Raw genomic sequence first — 15,615 nt, 5'->3', positions numbered from 1 at the left:
AACACAATATTTCCTCTGAAAAGCTGTGGAGTTTAAGCACGCTATAAAGTGGCATTAAATGCAAATGCTCCAGGAAAGTAAAAGTCCCTTAAAAATTGTGCTTAAGTACTCTATTTGAGCAAATTAGTTCCTTTCCACCACTCCATCTATCATTTCTGAATCCAATGTATCATCATAGTTATTTTCCCCTTCTGTGTCTAAGTAGTCCTAGATAATACTTGTCCAGAAGCACTTGGTAATTTCCCCAGCAGTCTTTCCCTCAGTGCCTGAGCTGCTATGCTTTTCCAAATGACATGGTTCCCACTTCTCCTCGTCTCCCATGGTGATTATAGCCTGCTGTGGCCCCCGCGGCCCACCGAGCATCAATACAACACAATGCAGCTGGCTTCCCTCAGACAGAAAATGTAAGATATTCTCTCTTATATCAAACACATTGTGCCTCAGCATGACAAACACTTTGGAGGGGAGGATAAAAAAAAACATGACTCCTCTGCCCATTTCTGTCAGAGTTCTGCTAAACGAAGTCCACACTGCAGAAAGAACAATCAGTAAGTGTGCTGCCTGCTACCCCAACATATCTCACTGACTAACTCACTTTCATTAATAGCCTCCAGATTTAATTGTGGAATTACAGTGAGTAGGACAAATGGTCTCTTGCCATACAGTGACCTGGAGGACTAACAAATTGCCTATGAATCTTTTTATCTCCTCTCAGTAGTGACATTTTGTGAGTGGATCACTGTAGATGATGAAACGACAGAGGGAATAATTATGTGGCGTATTTCTTGTGCACTTCTGTGTTGCCACATGCAGCTTCAAACAGAGAGCCTTGGGGCAGCCGCCATCAGGATGGTATGTGGGAAAGGAACGCCCTCTACTGTAAGATTAAGGTATTATGGTAAAAATAATAATAAATGGAGGGAGATACTGTTTGGTATTGAGAGTGCTTTCAGGTCTTTTATAGGTCTATATATTGTATTCCCTACCTAGTGGGTCAATTTGAAAGAGGAATAAGAAGGAAAATACACTCACGATGTGTATCAGCACTAAGCAAAGGGTGGAAGTGGCATTTAGATCCCTTAATCAAATGAAAGTTGCAAGAAGTCAATCCATTCAAAAATAGATGTAAAAAAAAAAGAAAATCTATGGAAGGTAGCACAAAGTATCAAAAATAAAAAAACTCATTATGATGAATGGTCATGGAAGTGTTGCACATTAACATAAGCAGTACTTTAATGTTGTAATCTGTCCTGGTGGCAGTTGTCTATCTACTTTATATACAGTTGCGTACCTTGATCTATGGCTCTAAATCTTCATATCTTATTAACTCACCATATGTTTTGTAAAAAAATACAATAGTTCCTTCTAATGTAGTGAAGTAGAAGTTTAAAGTTGCACAAAAATGTAAATACTTAAGTAAGATACCTCAAAACTGTACATGAATTAATGTAACTTGTTATTTTCCAGCAGTGTTAGAAGTTTATTCTTTTTTCACCCTTTTTTTGTTCCTTATTTCTCTCCTCTCTACCTGCACACATAAACGCACAAACTCATGACTTTCCCAAGTTCAAAGTATGGGGCTTTTGGAGGAATAGGGGCGTCAGAGTGTGTTCGTTGTGTTGCATAATTGATGCTCCATATTACCTTACATCCTCGCTGCCCTGGCTTCGCTACAAACAAAGCTCGCTCATTAACTATTAACTACACTGGATGATTTTGAACAGAAAAATGATTCTGCAGATCCTGAGTGCGCACTGACGGTGTCTCTCTCTCTTTTTCTCGCTCAGCCCCGGGCATCTGATTTCACAGTAGTGAATAAGACATGTGCAGTCTCCACTGGTCATATTTTAACTCGACAGCAGATCCCCTCACATGTATTCAATGGTCAGATGGTGTGCATCAAGGCTGTATATCAAGGCTGATGGGGATAGGGCAATAAACTGTATATTTACAACACGCTATCAGTGGAGATGCTAAGGATTATATAGGAGGCAAAGTAGCCAAAATGCATGCAGAGTGGTGAGCAACAGAACACTAAATTATAAAGAAACCGTTTTAATGTTTAGTTAATGTTAAAGAATACAGCATGTTTTGTATGTACATGTCCAAAAACATGTCCAATACAACTTTTTTTTCTTTGAGCAAAAATAGTTTACTAAGTCAAATGTAAAAAAATCTCTTCTTGTTCATGGTGCTTTGCCAATGATGAGGATGCTCATGAGGAAAACCATGATGAAGAAGATCCACATAAAGAATCTGTCCATGACTTTAGCAATCTTCTTCCATTCTGCCCCCTTGGCGCATGTGGCCCTCTGCTCTCGGAAACAGTTTGCAATGTATTCAACATTGCGGACCAGCTTGGTGTCCACACCAGGGATGCTGCTGCCATGGCTACAGAACACACAGGGGCCAAAGGTTACGGTGGGGCTTTGGGTTGGAGGCTTTTTGTCTTCAGGGCAGCAGGGAAGCTTTTGGTCTTCAGGGCAGCATGGGACTTTCTGGTCTTCTCTACAGCAGTCACCTGTAGGAATTTTCCCATTAGAGCCTTCGTACCTCCCAGGTGCAAAGCTGGAGAGGTGGCTCCTCTCCTCCCTGGTGATGTGGTGCTGGGCTTTCACTCTGGGATGATGTTGCGGCTTGGGGGTCTGGGGCCTAGGGTGCTTGTGGCCCTGCCGCTCGTTTCGGCTACTTCGGCTCCCCGGCTTACCATTCGCCTGAACGTGGGAGTTGAGGTGCTTGTGACGGATGTCATCGTGGGGGGAGTGAGAAGACGAGGAAGAGGTAGAGGAGGCAGTGGCACAGTTCTCACCCACCTCATACACAAAGAAAATCTTGGACATGTAGTCAATGATAAGGACTTTTGCCCAGTGAGGAACTGGTTTGGCCTCTGCACCACAGAAATGGATGTTCATGATGAAGATGGTGAGAGCTGTGGAGGCTGTGACCATGGTCATAGTGGCAATATAGTACTTCCCTGTGTAACAGAAAAGACAGAAAGGAAAGATTCTTAACACGTTAACGTTAACAGGTTTTTTGTTAACTTTGAACCAGAGTGATGGTTTAGCCCTTCACACTCAGAACTGGTAGTTTAAAGACTTTAAGACACACTGACAGCATTGCATGTCACTATAATTATTTTAGAAATGCTACAATCACATAAAAGTTCCATAAATACTGGATTTAACACCACCCTAAACACACCTACTCTTACCTATAAGCGGCACACTCTCTGAGGGGGGCATGCTTTCGGCCACCATTAGCTGGAACACAGTGAGAGCCAGAAGAACCGTCACTCCCAGTGAAACCTTCTCCCCGGAGTCTGCGGGCAGGTAGAATCCGAGAGGAGCCAAGAAGGAGATGAGGAAGCAGGGTAGGAGGAGGTTGAAGATGTAAAAGCGGGAGCGGCGCTGCAGCAGCACAGTGTAGGTGATGTCTGGATACGGGTCAGAGCAACAGCCGTACATGATGACGTTCTTGGTGGCCGGCATCCCGTGGCATTCCCACTCTACGTTTTCCACAAAGTCTGACAGGTCACCGCTGTCCATGCCCATAATGATGTCTACCTGAAATTAGGGACAGGGATGAGTCGGTGTAGAGGAAGCACACAACCAGGACAAAAACTGTTTAACTCAGCCATATTTAGTGCGTCGAGTGGAATTTGTCAGCAGTAGCCTATTTTGATAAGTGCTGACGGCAATGACTTTTATCATGACTGTAAAGTTTCACAATTGACTCTCTTCTTTTCTATTAAATGCCATGCACGGGTATTACGAACTTTACAACTGCACACTGTCTTATGCAGAAAATATTTAACACACAGATGATTTGAGCCTAACTGTTATCAACTGTTAAATCTAATAATTAGCATGCTGAGAAAAGACTCGGCCAAAAACGTCCATAATTATTAAATATCATTTTCAGTGTTAGTCACAGTGTGCAGACTTTTCATTTTGTCTAATAACTTTAAACCAAATTTAACAGCAACAACATAAAACCATGCGTGACCACAGAGAGAGCAGCTCTATACCATGAGTTTGATGGCGATGGTGTGTGTGTCCTATCTGCTTTTTAAGCTGACCAGTCTCAGTTACCCCCCTAATTTAACACAGACGGTATAGTATCACAACCCAGACCAGAGTCATGTGTCATGAAACTAATTTAACTGGCCTGATACATTTAGGTGACACAGATCATCCTCACGGTTGGATAAACTGAATTGAGTTGGTTTACCCTCGCACATGTGCATGTGTTTCTCCGTACCTGGTTTCCATTGTAGGTCCAGGAACCAAAAGTCAGGTTACATTCCTGGCTGTCAAAGGGGAAGTAAGAGACGTCCACCACGCAAGAGCTCTTGGTGATGGCAGGAGCGTCCCAGGTAATCTCTCCATTGTAGCGCAGTTTCACGTTGGTGTCCATCGGCCCTGAGAAGTCATCATCAGCCCTGGAGGAGAGGAGAAAGTAGAGTCACACTGACGAAAGCTCTCGTCACATGAGCCATGAGCATCTTCTGCTGGTACAGAAGTGAACAGAGAACCAGTAGGTTGTAAACTCAAATCCAAAACTCAGTTGCTTGTTTGTGTTGCTTGTATATTGTATGCTTTTGACACTGAGGTACTAGTTTATTAGACATACCTGAACAATCAAATACAAGCTAATACAGCAGTCCTGCAATAAAGCCATTACTTTTATGAACTTTATAATAGTCAGACTACAGCCTCAAAGACTGTTTTATACAGCTATGATATTTTTACAGGGCTGTTGTACTGGATTGTGTTACATTGTATGGGTATCCTTAAAAAACTAATAACTCAGTGTATACTGTATCCACATACAGTGTCTGTTTATTGTATATTACGTGATTATGGCCACGTGTTTCATGACGTGATAAACAAAACAAATGCCATACTAAATTACAAACCTATATAACATAGTGTATATTTAACACTGTATGAACTCTGTATTATAGTGGCCATAATCAAGACTTTTTTTTAGGTGTGTGTATAAATTTACATTTTACTACATATGCAAATTGCATTTTGTTGACTAAAGAAATTTCTAACTTTGCAGTTGTAAAGTGTTACATAAATTAAGCAGATTTTTATCATGAAAATATAATTTATATCTGACAACTAATGATATTATTAGTGAAGCTCCCTCTAGTAATATCGTTAAGGCTGTGGAAGTGGTTAACTCCCACACACATACACACATGTTAATGTGTGTATGTGTGTGTAATCCTGCTTCTTTCTGGAATAAATCTCAGCTTACACTGTAGTAACACAGTGTTCTTAACCTACTACAATACATGGGTTTGAGGAGAATTTTAACATTTTTCTCATCAGATGCCAAAATGGGGGTTTACCCAAATCCAAAAAAATCCAGTGTTCTCACATGACAAGGAAGATCAGGAAATTATAGTGTTTGTTTGTGTGCGTGCGTGTGTGTGACGTACGGGCGTACTTGTTATAGAGGACAAGGTCGGGCCTCCACACTAGGCTGCTGGGGATGTGGATTACCTCCAGTCCATCGTAGTCCTCTTTATTCCACTTCAGGTAAGCATCATGCCATGTCTGCCTAATCCACAGGTAGGCGATCAGCACCTGGTTCCTCTCGTCCTTCACACACACACATACACATTTATAGATGCATTTACACAAACGCACACATGCCTGCTCACAATGGATACACGCTAACAGCAGCTTATAGAGCGATACTCATTAATTATGAGCATTACGTGGGCAGATAGACCTCAGATGATCACAACCGCTGAAATCCAGACCTGTCTGTCAATATCAGGTGGATGAGCAGGGTGGCTCGCTGATGAGGGTGGGTGGGGGCGGTTTTGGTATCGCTGCCAGAGCTTCACTGAAGCACTGAACTGAAGTAAGCATAACCGCTTTGGGTAACAGGACACTCCGACGCACACACTTATTTGTTGTCTGGCTCTCACGCTTTCCTTTCTAAACATGACAGACTGACATGAGCAGACAACCTGGTATCCCACAGAGACATTTCATTCAGTATGACAGCTGTTTTCTCTCTGCAAACACACACAAACCCAAACACATGTGCACAATACAAGTGCTATGCTCTGACACAGCACTGAACCTGAACGGGAACCTGATCTAGCTGAGTAACAGTAGGCCCGTCCAGTACATTAAAAGATCTACCTGTCATTCATACACCTCAGCACCTACAAATATCCTTTAATGATTACTGTTTGCTGCAGTGATGAAAACCCAGGACAAATTTAACCAAAATTCAACATAACATCTCATCTCTTTATGTTTTAGTTCTGAAGAGTTGGTTATGATCTACAGTGCTGTGTATTTTCCAAAATCCAGGTTCTGTTTGAACAAAGTACAAGAGTTTACAACAAGGCAGGATTACTGTCAGCAGGACTGCAGTTTATGGTGCTTTAATGGGGAATGAGGCACTTAGTCATTACTGGAAAATAGTCACATATAAGGCAACAAAACAATATTCATTAATATCCCTTGGTCTTGATGTACTTGATTTTACAATTTTTTTGTGCATGATGAATTTTACAAATTCTTCATTTAAACTAAATAATCAATTTGTAAAAAAGTGCTATGACTTTCACTCAACTAAGTTTTTTTTCTTATGGACATCCCTGCTGTCTGTTCGGAAGAAAATATGGTTTATTTCTATAATAAACATCTGACCATTATATACTGTAAATATAAACAGATTTGAGGATCTGTAGTACTCACCATATCTTTGATCTGAGAGAGGGTGATCTGTAAAGTGACATTAAGCGCCCTGTCTGTGTCTTCCACAGGCCGCAGTGCGCTGGAATAATTCTCCATCAAATCATTCAGCAGCTTCTGAGCATTATGACCCTGAGCCGAGTGAACCACTGCAGAGAGAAAGAAAGATGAGGTCATCTGCCGTTTTCAAGTTTTAGACAGAAAAACTGTTGGGCTCTTCGATGTAGTTTGATGTACCAACAATTCTGAGATTATTCTGTTTTCCAGAACAATCACCTCTGAGCCTGAAGTCACACGGTTTAAACTGTGTTTTACTTCACATTGTTCTAATTGTGACTTTCAATTAAGCTCATAACTAAGGAGAAACTTCATGAGATTTTCTTTTGATGTTGTGATGATCGTTTATTATTATTTTCTGAAATCCATAGAAAATCATGGCATTCAGAAAATTCTTTTTAGGCCATAAATGCTATACAGTAACTGAATATTTTTATTATCAGGAAATATTATATGGGCCATTTCCAAACCCATTGAAGATACAAGAAATCCCAAGAAGTGAGTGGAAACTTTGTTTAATATGGGTTTATATATCAAAATATATATCTAAAAAAGTCTTCACTTTCGCCAAAGCATATTCTCTACTTACAGCTTGCCTAGTTAAATGATTTGAAAGCCGCATGCAAAATTTAACGTGTAACTGACCTTTAATTGCAAGGCGCACTGCGTAATTACGCACACAGTAATGCATTAAACATTGATAAACCTAGCATCTTTCTTCTTTAACCAAAAGAAAATAGTGTACAAAGTTAAAACAGTCCAATCTTTACAGCTGACAGCACAGACGTTTCATTTTCCTCAAACAGGAGCGTCTAACTTACCGTTGGGAAGCAGCATCGCCAGACAGATTATTTGGATCATCTTGAACATTTCTGAGTACCTCCAAGACGAAATTAAAAAAGTAACTGCAAGCATCAGTCTTACGGAACCGGGTTTCATCCCCTGAGGGCCCTACATGATGCCCAATCGACCCCGGTTGAACTCAGCTGCAGACAGCAGGACACCGTTTCATGTGGTCGTCGTCGCGGTCAGGACAGCTCTTACTGCTTGGCAGGGGAGGCAGCATGTCTGCTGACTGAGACACGGAATAATACTCCGGCTATCATATAGCAGCAGCGGGACCGAGAGAAACAGGATGCCCACGAATCATTGCCTCACCACACACTGGGTTATTCACCTGCCATTCAAACGCCCGCAGCCAGGTGAGCTGCTGTCGTCTGCCCACAAATTACTGCCAATACCAGGGAGGTATGCAGGAGAAAAAGACGGGAGTTTAATAATATTATTATCTAAACCAATCCATCAAGTGGCCAATTTAATATAGAAACTATTTATTTGAATGTGAATTATCTTTTGTGTTCAAGATATTGATGCACCACAGAAAGTAAAGGCCAGTCAGAGCAGGAATTAAAATAAAGACACAATGTGGGGCACCAGATATGAACTGGAAGAGCACTTTAATTAAAAAAAATATATTATTATTAAACACAAAATCAATATATTTGCAGATACCTGGGTGATTTCAGAGTATTGATCAGAAATTTGGCATGTAACCACTTTGGATCTGGATAGTTGTGACTCCCTCATTGTTTCTGTTATGACATTTTGTAGAGTTCATTAATCCTTATGATGGGCTTTTTATACATGAACTGATTAATTGTATCAATATAATATTCCTTAATTTAGTGGCTAGTCTAACTCCTGAGCTACACTGATGTTCTCTAGGAATGTCTTTTTTTGGTGTTTTATTGTCGCTGATGTTGTTGTGGCATTATGTTCTTCATATGTTGTCCACCTGTCTGACTTGTTTAACTTAATTTGTGCCCAAACTAGTTTCCCCTCTGTATATAAATTAAGCCATCTGTGGTTATAAACAATTCATATAAATAAATAATCATTATTTCAGTGAGTTTTTATAGGCCCTCCAGCTGTGCTGCAATTGTAAATGTTAGTCGTTTGTAAAAAAGTCACAGATCTCTCATAACAAAGTCATTATGCCCCCAATTTCAGACATATGCTCTATCTTAATAAATGTTTTTTCAGCATTTAAACATCACATGGCAGGGGTCCTTTATGATTCATGAAAGAGCTGTTTGAAAAATAACAAAAGCAAGTTGCAGTGAGAGAGGAGTACTGAGGAAGCAATGATGAAAGTGTATTTAGATAAGCTATCCCCACAGGAATCTTACAATTATGCCCAATAAAAGATAAAGATGCTGGTACTACAACCTTACTGTTGCGAGTCAGACACTGTGATTCCCAATAGTAATACTGTGGGAGTCGTCTTTATTTTCTACTCAGTCCAACACGACTGGAACAAAGAAGTTAAGGAGATATGCCATGGTGAAGTCAGTCCCGTGCAACCTTCAACACTTTGAAGGTTTTGTTTGTTTGAATTATAATAGCAAAGAGATTCATTATCTAACTGCCATTGAGGGAGGCAGGAAGCTCAGTATTTCTTTCAATCTTGTATCCAGCCTTGTGTAGTACAGTCCTCCACTGCTCTGGGATGCTTTGAGTTCCGGATTGTAAATATAGTAAAAGTGGAGGAATACAAAATTAAGTTTTGTCTTTTAGGATTCCCAAAAGACAAGGCTGTTTTAGTGTGCAGCTGTGCAAACAAATCCACTATACTATTGTCACAGATGCTGGACATACACTACATACTTGCTGTTGATTGGATGTGCTTTTTTCCTGTTTGGTACAACTATGTAGGTTGAAACGCAGCATTCAGATTGTTGCCAGTGTTTCTTGGAGAGGTTCACCGTGGCACAACATGCTACCAATCAGGCCATCTGTTATCATGCTCGAATCAGTTTGCCTCACTTAACACAAGGTGATCTGTACATCAAGATACACGACTGCATCATTTCCTTGTTCAGGCTCTAAATATACCCAAAAAAAGTGCTTGTTCAACCAGGCATCTAACGCAACAGCACTGCAACACTACTGTACAAGTCCAAAGTACCACTGTAGGCAAATTCTAATATGCATAATCCATTCTCCAGTTCTGCATCCACATTCTTCATCTAAATTGGCTTGCTTGCTCTATTTTCACTGGCAATGTTATTCCCTGTAGGTTAAATTTCTGTTGGTCGTGTAAATTTAGAGCCTCACCCTAGTTTTTATTCAAATGCATGCACAGCCAAACAAACTAATAAAGAAGTGTTGGATGCTACACAACAGCATACAGAAACACTTCCTCAATGTATTAATATTGTGACTGAGTTATAATCCTATAAGATTTCTTCCTTGCAGGAAAATTATTCCAGTCAATAAATATCATGCGGCACAGCGAAGACACGTCTCTGAGAGGCAATACACAAAAGGGACAGAATATGGATTAATTTACACAGACTTTAATATCTTTATTTACAGATGAATCATTTGACATATTTATCTGTTGGCGTTGTTTAGATAATGCAATAGTTTTCACTTGTTTTGTACTGTTTCCTTCCAGACTTGTGAGAGGTTGTGTTACTGCTGAACATGTTTTTTTTTTTTGTTTTGTTTTCTCTCAGTTTAAAAACAAGAATCCAAATGTATTCCTGTAGGAGGCCAAAAACCAAATAAAAATCTTTTTTAAAATGTGGTGAAAGTGACAGGCGAAGTAAGCTGTGTCAATAACAGGTGTGTGGAGGGGGTGGTGGTGGTGGGAATTGGGGTTTGCTGCGGGAGCTTTGGGTTCGTCAGACAGGCGAAGGGGGGAAAACTGTGACATGAATGTGAGTATGACTTCTGTGTGAACGCTGTCTCAAGAACAGGGAATAAGCCTTTTCCTTTCCTGTGTCTGAATAACTCTGTTTGCTGCCTGGTGGTGTTTACTTTACTTTTACAAAATGTATGTACCTTATAACGCCTCAAATTATTCCAGCGATGGCACAAGATAACGATTCATAGAGGTCTGAAATTTCAAGTTCAAGTCATTATACAGACAGTTTATTATGGAAGGATTAGTGAATGAGAGAAGGTAATTATTTTGGACGCAGCGGAAGAAAATTTCAATAGTGATACGAATTTAAAGATGTGGTTAGTGTAGGACTCGGCTTATTCCCTGTGTGGGAAACAGGCCTCGAAGTGTGTAAAAATCATGACCAGGTCCAAAAGAGTCTCCTTGAATGGCTTAACACTCTCCTACAAAGGTTTCCACAAATGAAAGTAAATGCACTGCATAGGCAAGGATAAGCCGCTGACAGCCGCTTCTTGGACACAGCCAGAGAAAGCTGGGAGACTAGCGGGCATGGGCGGGGTCTTAAGTCTGGCATTTTTTCTTCAAAAGAAGGTGGTGTGATGTGGCTGGACTTCTGATTGTAGCACTGAGTGGAATGTTGAATGATCTTAAAGAAACCAGTGATAGGAGCTCACGGAGCGACTGATTGGAGTGTGGTACAGCAGAGGTGATAATGGGAGGAGGGACGGGGGGGAATAAGATGCCACACAAAAGGGAGACGACGGGGGGGGGGGCGGGGTGGAAGAAGGGGGAGTGTGGAGGTGAGGAGTCCACTGTGAAACAGAGGGTGCGATAGGGGAAGAGACGCCTTGAGACAGCAGGAATTTGGAGGAGGGTGTGTATGTGTGAGGAGGGGAGATAGGGTTCAAGAGGAAGATGAAGAGTGTCAAGATTCAGTTACTGAGCAGTAGCTCTGTCGCCGTCTCCACGTCCCAGGATTTTGACGACAACGCCACTATTACTGCATTCTGTAGAGGAAACGGAAAAAAAACCAAGTTTTATTCTGCAGCTGAATTCAGCAGTGTAATGCACAGCAGGGGAGGAAAAAAATTGAAAGATACTTACTTTTTCAAAGCCCATGGCACACAGTTTGTCTATTTTGCGTGTGTACTCCGGACTGGAGACGGGAGCGCCTGCATAGACATGAGACCAGAGCCTCGCTGTCTGTTTGAACATCTCTGGGTTCTGCTTGTACTGTGAGATGAACAAATATGAAAGTTTGTGTAAAAGAGGTTCAGCATACCACCGTCAACAACTCAAACATTTCATATTGTTATTTAGTTTAAATCAAGTTTTAGAGATTTGTTTTTACTGGCGTTTCATGTTGATCAGTGTATGAAAATATGAATTACATCCACTGTGATTCAAAATTGTAAAACTATAAAACAAAAACACATACAGGATCGAACATATAAGCACAGTATTTGTTAATGCATTAACTAACATTCATGGCAAAAATGATCAGCAGATCCTCTAGAACACAAGCAACTATGAGCAGAAGAGTAGTGCACTTACAACCCATCTATACTATTTTGTATATGAGGCTCCACAACAGATTGTCAATAAAATAATGATCTGCAAGATTTTGAGGCTGCAGAGACGGTCAGAGCCAGAGGAACTGGTACATCTGCAGTCTGCCAGGCAGTCATTTCTGCCCAGTTCTCTGTGTCCATGCTGTGTGGGCATTTATAAAAATGTAATGCAGTTGTAGATTTTCCACCAGCATCAACTATTAGCATTTAAATTAGTATGTAAATGAAACAAACAAATTGTAGCTTTGTATCAAGTTTTGAACTGAACATGCCTTATCTCAGAAGGTCATTAAGCAGTACAACAATTACAATAACCAGATACTGTTAATGTCAAATGTTCATGAGTTTTTTTTTCCAGGGCAGCTATGAAACATTTTTGGGTGTAACACCTTCCAATCCACCTCCATAGCCTCAGGTTTCTACTCACTATTTGATGTCTGACCGATGTTATATCTCTGACCAGCTGTTCAACACTCGAGCTGTTTGAAAACATGATCACTGAGTATCTACAAAGTTATGCAAAATCTTATCTAACCTTTTTTCACACTGTGTGAATTTCATTGTGATGTGGGTACATCATTGTTACTCACTTTTACACAGGATTAGTGATTGGATGTAGGCGTTATAATGTGTTCAGTAGGATAATCTCAAAAAAAAAAAAAAACAAGCAGGAAAGCTTGCTGCCTACACATGATATTTCACAACACTTTCACATTACTGACACTGCACTAACTATTGCTTAAACTGTAACGATTAACTTGCATACAGGACAAAACAAAGCATAATGCATCTATATGTAAAAGGGCATTTAAGGTAACAGTCCAGGATCCTGCACAGGTGGATCTGACATTAATATCTCAACAAGAAATCCATCTCGATGCAACAATTCATTAGTGACAGAGGTGCATTCAGGACCAATATTATAACCATAACCATCAATAATCAAATCAAATTATATTTAAATAGCAAAAGACAATAGATTCAAAGGCTAACTCTATATTTTAAAAGAGCTTAGGTGTCCCAGAGACACAACCATATTCATATTCACAGCTAAGGTTGGAAATGTATTATTTCAGATTTGATTTCGGATGAGCAAGCAATTAACTCCCTTTGTAACATCAATCTTCATTATCTTTCAGATTTTTAAAAAGACTGATGCAAGATATTCATTTAACTCCACATAGATCATATTGTGTCATCATCATAATATTTCTAATAAAGTTTCCCAAACATACTGTAACTGATTTGACATGACAGATCGCTGACACAACAGGTCATGAGCATCATTGTATCTTAAAACACAATCACACTGTCGTAATAGGTTGAGTAACCCTGGTTGAGAAAATGTTACCAGCTAGCTGTAATCAAAGGCTTTTAGATGAGAAGAAAATGAGTCACACCACTGTACTAGAACAATAAAAAGCCTATAAGCCATCTAGTGATAATAAAATACTAAAATGTTGCTCAGCTCCACCCATTAGAAATACATATTCACAGTAAATTGGTCAACAAAAACTCACAACAAATATACATGCACACTCACCTGATTGGCTACCACTGCGTCCTGTGGGTCATCTGGTTCTGCAGCTGCCAATAAAGCTTGTAATGACAGGAGGACCGTCCTCAGTGTCATAGCTGCTGCCCTGAAAGGACGTAGAGGTCAATGTTTAGTGCAGATCAAATATGAGGGTTGACTTTCCTTATGGACGTATGGACTCTATAATAAGTAGGAGTACAAAACAACACATACTGGAGTCATTTGCTGTGTTGTAAGAGTTAAAACTATTAGTGAGAGGATTGTATTGTTTTCTAAGAGTTAACAGGGCTGGGCATCAGGTCGAAAACGTAGGACTGCCAAAGGCTTCGGTAGGGGAAAAAGGGTCTTACACAACAGGAGAAGTATTTCATGATGGATGTATGAAGGATAAAGAATGCTGGGAATGCTGGCACACATTCACTCACCACTGGTCTTTGAGAATGTCCAGACATATTGCACCTGTGACTGAGCTGATGTTGGGATGCCAGATCTTTGTGATAAACCGCACCTGAGCGATAGAAAGAAAAAGAGACAAAGAAAATAATCAACTGTGGATTAACACAGAAACACAGAATTTCTAACACCAGTGTCCAGTAGGACTTGTTATCTGTAACAAATAATACTAATGAATGCATACCTTGGGTGGATTGAAAGGATATGTCTCTGGAATTTTAATTTCTAGTTGATATCTACCCCCTGGAAAGAAATGAAGCGGAATCACAATTATTCAAGAATGATAACAAATATTTAAAGCATCCATCAACAGAGTCAGGCAGTATGTTATTGTTTAGATGCAAAATAATTTAATTTGCATTAATGAGGGTTGAAACCCTCTTGAAATAGTTAGTTGGTGAGGCCTTGTGCACCTAATATCACATAACGAAATTGTGCAACCATGCATTGAGGTTAGCAGACAGCAGAGAGTCTCCAGGAGCCCCTCACCTTCATACGGTGTGTCAGGTGGCCCTGCTATCTCCCCTTTAAGTTCTGTGAAGTTCTCATCCACCAGATCCACTTTTATCTGGTTTTTGCTCGTCTGAAAGGATGAAAAAAAGGCAAAGAAGCATGTTAACTTTAGCAGACAGGCAGACCGCAAAGTGTTAATCTCGCTTGCTGTCAAACTCAAACCTGCCTATGCAGCATAAGTTGACACCCACCCCCCGCAGCATTAGCCAAAGTTGACCTCAACTTGTTGCACACGTCTTATGGATCTACACATGATGGCTCTCTAACGTGAGTTGAGACGAGTCTATGTGGAGCACACATGAGAGTAAACCGACACCAAACTATCTTTGATAGCTAACTAAGCTAGCTTAGTTACCACAGAAGGCATGGTAAGCCCAGCCGGTTACGTTAGCAATATCAACTTAAGACTCATTTAACTCAAGTAATGCTTCTCTCACCAGTGACTTTCTGGGCTCTAACCTCGCCACGGAGGCACATTAATATCTATTTGTGAAGCCGGATGCACTGCCAGTTAGCTAAAGCTAGCAGCAGCTCGGCGATTAGCAAACTGACAGCTGAGCCAGCGACGCGTCACTCACATTCAGCCTCATAGTCAAAAGAAAAACAGAAAAGCAGTAACGCGAAGTGGCAAACATGACAAACAAACCTCTTCACTTTTGAGCACCTCCTTGAATTCCCGTTTTATCCTCTGAACTGCGATGTTGGCCATGGTTTTCCCCCGTGTTCCCGTCCGGTTGGGGCCTCGCCGCCGTCCGTCCGTCCGACCTGACTAAACGTTAGCTAGCTTCTCCTGCCTGCAGTAAACTCTGCTCCTTTTTGGGGGGATACAACCTCAAAAATAACAGCTACAAATGTTGTTCACCTTGAGTGCCGTCAGTTCCGGTTACCAATGTTATGTTATGACTCGTCAAAACAGCTCAATATGTAACTATCATCTCCAATGTATAACAACAGAATGGATGGTGGTACCGAAAACATTTTAATACCAAACTGCATGCAGTCTGGAGGAGAGGGGGTCACGTGACCTGTATTGCCATCCTGAACGCCTCCTGTCATTGGTTG

The 15,615-nt window shown here is 40.7% G+C and overlaps 2 protein-coding genes across 4 annotated transcripts; both read right to left on the bottom strand.

Moving 5' to 3' along the window:
* Positions 1–2,035: 2,035 nt before the first annotated feature.
* On the bottom strand, positions 2,036–10,036 carry LOC122990351 (neuronal acetylcholine receptor subunit alpha-9-II). 3 transcript variants are annotated; one of them, XM_044363679.1, is made up of 6 exons: positions 7,610–10,036; positions 5,780–6,880; positions 5,461–5,615; positions 4,261–4,441; positions 3,212–3,563; positions 2,036–2,974 (listed from the first exon to the last, which is right to left on the bottom strand). In XM_044363679.1, exons 2-6 carry the CDS (start codon positions 5,966–5,968, stop codon positions 2,187–2,189), a joined length of 1,665 nt encoding a protein of 554 aa, XP_044219614.1. In that variant the 5' UTR covers positions 5,969–6,880; positions 7,610–10,036; the 3' UTR covers positions 2,036–2,186. The 3 variants fall into 3 exon arrangements, with proteins under 3 accessions (XP_044219614.1, XP_044219613.1, XP_044219615.1); XM_044363678.1 differs by having other exon boundaries at positions 6,735–6,880; XM_044363680.1 differs by lacking the exon at positions 7,610–10,036 and having other exon boundaries at positions 5,517–5,615; positions 5,735–5,865.
* A 95-nt stretch (positions 10,037–10,131) lies between these two features.
* ube2ka (ubiquitin-conjugating enzyme E2Ka (UBC1 homolog, yeast)) lies at positions 10,132–15,556 on the bottom strand. The gene is made up of 7 exons (XM_044363682.1): positions 15,200–15,556; positions 14,530–14,623; positions 14,225–14,283; positions 14,013–14,095; positions 13,594–13,693; positions 11,584–11,712; positions 10,132–11,486 (listed from the first exon to the last, which is right to left on the bottom strand). The coding sequence occupies exons 1-7, from the start codon at positions 15,260–15,262 to the stop codon at positions 11,412–11,414; spliced, it is 603 nt and encodes a 200-aa protein (XP_044219617.1). The 5' UTR covers positions 15,263–15,556; the 3' UTR covers positions 10,132–11,411.
* Between the last annotated feature and the right edge of the window lie 59 nt (positions 15,557–15,615).

Source organism: Thunnus albacares, chromosome 10 (genome assembly GCF_914725855.1).
Source record: "Thunnus albacares chromosome 10, fThuAlb1.1, whole genome shotgun sequence".
In the NCBI taxonomy this organism is placed as follows: domain Eukaryota; kingdom Metazoa; phylum Chordata; class Actinopteri; order Scombriformes; family Scombridae; genus Thunnus; species Thunnus albacares.
The sequence above is the reverse complement of the archived record's forward strand: the minus strand, read 5'-3'. Positions and strand labels throughout refer to the sequence as shown.